The 7500-nt window shown below is 36.4% G+C and overlaps 1 protein-coding gene across 3 annotated transcripts in view; it reads left to right on the top strand.

The window, feature by feature from the left end:
* Nucleotides 1-7500, top strand: part of LOC123505771 (nephrin-like) — a 179385-nt gene that overhangs the window by 135243 nt on the left and 36642 nt on the right. For all 3 annotated transcript variants that reach the window (XM_045257440.1, XM_045257442.1, XM_045257443.1), the window contains one exon: nucleotides 313-470. In XM_045257440.1, coding sequence (XP_045113375.1) covers nucleotides 313-470 — 158 coding nt within the window. The remainder of the gene's footprint in view (nucleotides 1-312; nucleotides 471-7500) is intronic.

Raw genomic sequence — 7500 nt, forward strand, 5'->3', positions numbered from 1 at the left:
CCTATTTACTGCTAGGTGAACAGGAGCTACACATTAAGAGGCTTGCCCATTTGCCTCGCCGCTTACCGGGACTCGAACTCGGCTCTCTCGATTGGGAGTCGAGCGTGCTAACCACTACACTACGCGGTGTGTGTGTGTGTGTGTGTGTGTGTGTGTGTGTGTGTGTGTGTGTGTGTGTGTGTGTGTGTGTGTGTGTGTATCCTGATACTAAAATATAAATGTATAAAAGAATGTAGTAAACAATGAGGAAAAGTGAGCTTCTGAGCCGATCGTGTCCTGAGTGACCGCCTTGCTGTGTGTATGTCGCCGCAGTGCCGCCCCTAACGGTGAGTGTGGAGGGTGCCGACCAGCCGCTGCAGGTCGGCCTGGAGACAGCTCTGGTGTGCCGCACTACGGGATCCAAGCCACCAGCCACCCTCACCTGGAACATCACAGGCTCTGGCAACGCCCTCACCTCTCTCCCCCAGCAGGTGAGTCAGCGCCGCGCCCTTGTTCCTTCACCCATCCCTGCATATCACCCTTACCATCAATCACTATATGCATGTAAAGGGTAGACATTCGCTAATACAATCAAGCCTGAATTTTTACAATAATCGCTTCTCAAGTTAATTCCGTTCACTACCAACACTTCATTAGCAATTCCTTTTAGAAGTACAAGCATATTAGAGCACCACCACCAACACATAAGCCAACATCACAACACAAGCACATCAAACACACAAACACACCTTCAACGCTCCTCTCTCTCTCTCTCTCTCTCTCTCTCTCTCTCTCTCTCTCTCTCTCTCTCTCTCTCTCTCTCTCTCTCACTCTCCTCATCCACCAACCAACCAACAAACACACACACACACGCACACACACACACACTTTATTTTTTTTCCTTTTCTGTAACATTAAATCCTATACAATTCAACAAAGAAAGGCAGTCCGTCCTGCTCACTTCAAATGTAAATTGAAGCATGTTTTATTGGTGCTATTCATTTATTCGTATTGGCTGAAGGTCAAAGAAGAGTCTAGGCAGGGTAACGTCCTCTCCCCCCTGCCTTTTCCTCCCTTTTCTGTTCATCTTCCTCCTCCTCCTTTCCCAGAATTCTTTCTCCCTTTAACTATATTCTCTCTTTTATCGCTCGTAATACCGTGTATTTCCTATATGTCCCTATTCCTTTCCTGTCTCCTCCTCTCATGCCCTTCTCTCTCTCCTTTCCCTTCAGTACATCTCACGTACACAAAGGTCTGCATTACGTACGTACCTTACAGTCCTGCGCTTTCTGATTATTCGATTTATTTCCTTTTCTTTTTTATTTTCTTAATACAAAAAAAAATAGTCTCCATAAAGGACCAGAGAAAACATCTGAATGGGATTCCTCAGTTGCTCACCACATTGTAATGCAAAGTTTCAAAATGGTGTTGAGGTCAAGGCACAAAGGAACGTAACAGCAACAGCAGTAACAGTCATATCCTGGTAGGTCATGTTCTTGCTTAAGTTTATTCTTTCCTTCACCACATCAGTAATCAGCGAGCCCAGTGACTCCTGCATAGTAAAGCGTTGGGATGGATTGTGTGGCTGTAATCTCGTGACTACTAGTAATTATCACCATTAAAGAAACTATCTCACAAGGGAGTACTGGATGACATCTAAGACGCAACTTCTAGTGAACAATAGTGTTATCTGGATAAAAAAAAAAAGACCTATCATGACCCAGACACAGTTATGTGACCAAAATTACACCTTCCTCGAAATTCCAACCAAATGTCGGGCACAGTACCCAACAAACACTCATGCGGAACACGCTAACTTGCAACATTGAATAAAATCCCATTCGTGCACGAGGCTCAGGCTGGAGTACTTGAGTGTGAGGAAGGTGATAATGATGATGGTGGTAGTGGTGGTAATGGTGGTGGTAGTGGTGGTAGTGACAGTGCAGGGCAACTTTGTGGAGTAACATAGTGGAAGTATCATCATATGCATTTACACCGCATTTCTCCTCACTGTGTACTATTCACTGTAATTTATGGTGGTCTGATGATAAGACTTAGCTCGGCGCCTGCTTCATGGAATACTTTTACAATCGTTACAGTCCATCTCGCCAGAAATTAATCCTGAGTTCCGTTTATCCATTGTGTACACCAATAAAAGACAATAAGATGATCATTCCCGCTTTGGATGCCACAGGCCGGCCAATGGTGACCCAGGCACGTGGCGCTTCCCATGACGGGTCAGGACCACTGCAGCAATTAGGGTAACAGCAACATGTGGTAATAAGGCGTGTGCCGAGGGGTAGACGCTGCAGATATTCCAGGCTTCTTAGGGCACTGCACACCTGGCCTAGCTTGTACCTGCTTGCCTCTGCGCCGCACCTGACTCGCCGATGACTGGCTTAATATACTCAATGAACCGTTAAGGTTTTATTCATCTATGCGTTTTAGATAATAATTTTACCAGCCTCTGTGGTTGCATTAAATAATACTGTAGATTCAATTCAGTAATTATTATAATTTGATGCACCCTGCTGATTTCACTAATCATTTAACTAAAATAACAACTGTTCTGTAATGAAATACCTGGGACTTTGAGCTTTGCAACCAATACCGGGGCTTTAAACAAGGCCATATAAAATCCGAATTTCAGACACTCTAACCTGGTAATGTTTGTACTTGTATTCCGAGCACAATAATTGCATTTCCCGCGTGACCACAACAAAAACTTAGTATTTATATTCCCATGCAAATGTCATGATCATGCACCATACATTTGTATTTTAGCATTAAATCTAGACTCCCTACTGCTGAGATTCATAGTACCTTTCTTCCATTCTTGCTAATTTTCTCTCTCTCTCTCTCTCTCTCTCTCTCTCTCTCTCTCTCTCTCTCTCTCTCTCTCTCTCTCTCTCTCTCTCTCTCTCTCTCCATATTATTTGAATAGGTAGATAAATAAACAAACAGACAGACAGAAAGATGGGTAGACAGATCATTAGATGGTTACATACATACAGACAGACAGACAGACAGACAGACAGACAGACAGACAGACAGACAGACAGACAGACAGACAGACAGACAAACAGACAGACAGACGAACAGTGACTGATTACTAAGTGTAATTATATCCGTAAGAAAGACAAACAAATATCCGAGAGACACATTCATTCTACTTTACTACGGTGGATACTAGGTGGACGTGTGTGTGTGTGTGTGTGTGTGTGTGTGTGTGTGTGTGTGTGTGTGTGTGTGTGTGTGTGTGTGTGTGTGTGTGTGTGTGTAGTAGTAGTAGTAGTAGTAGTAGTAGTAGTAGTAGTAGTAGTAGTAGTAGTAGTAGTAGTAGTAGTAGTAGTAGTAGTAGTAGTAATTAACGACGATAATAATAATAACATTAATAATGATAATAATAATAATAATAATAATAATAATAATAATAATAATAATAATAATAATAACAATAATAATGATAGTAATAATAATAACAGTAGTAGTAATATTGATAATGATAACAAGACGATGATCAATGATAATGACGATAGTTCCGCTACTGAACGAGCAGTAACGCTCACGAACACATAGCCACAAGTAAAGGAACATAAAACAGCTGGTCCGAAAGACTGTCCACCTTCGCCAGACATTGAAGTAATTACCCTGAGTGGTGGAGGAGCCTGGTGGAAGAAACGCACCTCGTAATGACCATTGATATGAGACTTGCTCACTCCAATCCCCTCAACCATTAAGTCTCTCAGTGACACACGGCTTCCCCTCAAGTTTAATGAAATGGTCTGGTATGAATTTAGAGTATAATAGCAACAGACACAACTCTCACCAACAGTAGTCGAGTTGCTCAAACGTTTTAGTGTCGCCGACTTTGTGCTTAGTGATTCAAATGTTGGTTGGTCAGCGGTATTCGGCAGAGGTAGCATGAACTGTTCAGAGAAGAGTCAAAACACATCAGAAAATTAATTATCTTCTCTCTCGATTTTCCTGGTTCCATATATGCTTTTTGGGAGTGGCATCTACACTTGCTTTGTAATGTATCTTTCCCGCTTACCATTGGTCGGACTTCGTTAGACACAAAGACAAAAAAATAATTATACTTTCGTTACAAGTCAGAGTGTTTGAATAACTTGTATAATTTGATATATACAATTCATTTCGCGTTTTTCAAATTACACACTGATGTATGTTTTCCTCAGTTCAAGTGTTTTATCAGAGACTTCTTCATTTGTCATTTATACAGCTCGTGTGACTGTAATATGTGAGCTGGAAGACTCATTGTAAAACTCAATCATATGCATAGATCCATTTCTACAATCAGTAACCTCGACATTATTATAATCAAGATGTATTTGCTTTTCGCCTGATATCGATTCTCATTTGGTAGACTAAAGGCGTTTCTTTTTGTTTTCTTTCTTTTTTCATTGCATTCGTAAATCTTTGGCCTTTTCTCATCTTCGTCCTTGGTTAACAAATATATTCTGCAGTGTATCTCCCCGCAAGTTTTACATAGTCTCTCTGTAACAACATCTCTTTATACTCGTATTCTTTGCAACTTTGTTAATTACAAAAATGAAGTAAAAGTCCATTGTTTCCGCGTCATCTCCGAAAATTATCTACATACCAATATTCCGCCGCAACCGCCAAGTATTATCCTTCATGAGTTGGTTATTCATTCTTGATCTGATCATTAATAATTATCCAACCACCCAGTGAAACATGTACGCTCTGAGAGAGTTCATTAACACAGCGAGAAAGACGACGAAGTGCAGGGATGTGATCAATTTTCAGCCGTTGAGATTATTCCAATGGTATTATGCTGCGAATAACAGGACAACCATTCACGTCTATACGTGAATAAATTTATATATATATATATATATATATATATATATATATATATATATATATATATATATATATATATATATATATATATATATATATATATATATATATATATATATATATATATATATATATATATATATATATATATATATATATATATATATATATATATATATATATATATATATATATATATATATATATATATATATATATATATATATATATATATATATATATATATATATATATATATATATATATATATATATATATATATATATATATATATATATATATATATATATATATATATATATATATATATATATATATATATATATATATATATATATATATATATATATATATATATATATATATATATATATATATATATATATATATATATATATATATATATATATATATATATATATATATATATATATATATATATATATATATATATATATATATATATATATATATATATATATATATATATATATATATATATATATATATATATATATATATATATATATATATATATATATATATATATATATATATATATATATATATATATATATATATATATATATATATATATATATATATATATATATATATATATATATATATATATATATATATATATATATATATATATATATATATATATATATATATATATATATATATATATATATATATATATATATATATATATATATATATATATATATATATATATATATATATATATATATATATATAGTACACATATCCCCCCAAAAAATCTTCCAGGCGTCTATAATGCCTTTCTACATACACAATTAAAAGCCTTACAGTTTTTACCTAAAACTCAAATCAAATAATGCTTCATCATAGAGTAGTACACTTGAAATTCTATTTCTCCATCTAAATTTCTTTAATTTCTCTTACGGAATAGATAATATTTTTGTTGTTCTTATCTTTAGGCTTTTACAGTTGCCTATAATACCTAACAAATTGATAATGCTGACATTCCTCTCAAACGGGCATTATTTTCTGCACCTGTAGCTCACGTTTCCGTGACAGATAGTCACTTCCTTGCCTTACGAACAGTACTAACAATGTTACACAGAGACCTTCCACACCAAACACTCCCTTTGTACAATTCGATCTTCTCTTTTCATACTTTTTCACACCCAAACCTTCGCTATTGACTCTCACCCTACCTTTCGCAACGACACTTGTCGAGTAATATTTATCTAAATCCCACTCACCTGACGCCCTCCTCTGTCCTGGACATTCCTACGCTACAAGCCTCAGCCCTCGCCACGTCAGCTTCCGTATTGTTAGGTATTCTGGTTCGTCTCCGTCAATTTTTCTCACCCCACATCTACCGCCTCTGTCCAAGTGACCGTCCACCCCATTGAGGATCGGCCGCCCCTTTGAGGGTTAAGTCCATTAAGAGGAAGGGAAGGGATGATTCCTTTCGAATGGAATCAAAGGCTGTTCGTCGCATCAGTTGGTTGCCTTTACCTGGCAGACATCGGTCCGCTGCAGTCACTCACATTGCTACTTTTTTTCTTTTTCCTGCAATCATTTACTCTGTTAGTAATACTAATGGTAATATACCATGGAGTGCCTACTCTATCTAGAGTATTCCTGCCACGCGTCTCCCCAGCTTCCTGATTCATTAACTAACCACGGCCTTCATCCTATCTTCTTCGCGGTTAATCTCTGCAATAGTTTATCTTTCTGCTTTTGTGCGACATCCTGAGACTGCAAGGCTTTCATTCTTTCTAGATTTCTCGACAACTAAAGCGATAATTAGAGCTACCCTGCCGTTATTAGTAATTATATAATCTGTACCCTTTCACATTCTCTCTCTCTCTCTCTCTCTCTCTCTCTCTCTCTCTCTCTCTCTCTCTCTCTCTCTCTCTCTCTATCTATCTATCTATCTATCTATCTATCTATATATATATATATATATATATATATATATATATATATATATATATATATATATATATATATATATATATATATATATATATATATATATATATATATATATATATATATATATATATATATATATATATATATATATATATATATATATATATATACATATATACACACACACACACACACACACACACACACACACACACACACACACACACACACACACACACACACACACACACACACACACACACACACACACACACACACACACGCGCGCGCGCGCACAACGTATATACTTACTATGTTTTTCTATGTAACAATAAGTTTCTTTTCGTTCACTGACTTAATTTAGGCTAAAATGACTTTTTCCAGCATTTTCCAAGAACCAAAGTACATTTAACATGGAAGGTTTCAAGACTCACGTAAACTGTGCTAAAAGATATGCTTCGAAGAAACGAACTAACTTCCTGGCAACAGATTAGCTAGTGTATAGATCACGCGGCGACCTGCTATCTCTGAGTGACCAGCTGAATAACAGCACCTGAATACTTATGGCCCAATAGCACTGTTAGGGGTAAAATTCCTAGAAGCATTCCATTCCTCTTTCCTTACTTAATGACCACATGGGCTGAGGGGGCGAGGGCCACCTGCATTACGGTTAGAGTCTGGTTGGGTCAGGGCAGAGTAATGCTAATGGGATCA

This window comes from Portunus trituberculatus, chromosome 18 (genome assembly GCF_017591435.1).
Source record: "Portunus trituberculatus isolate SZX2019 chromosome 18, ASM1759143v1, whole genome shotgun sequence".
In the NCBI taxonomy this organism is placed as follows: Eukaryota; Metazoa; Arthropoda; class Malacostraca; order Decapoda; family Portunidae; genus Portunus; species Portunus trituberculatus.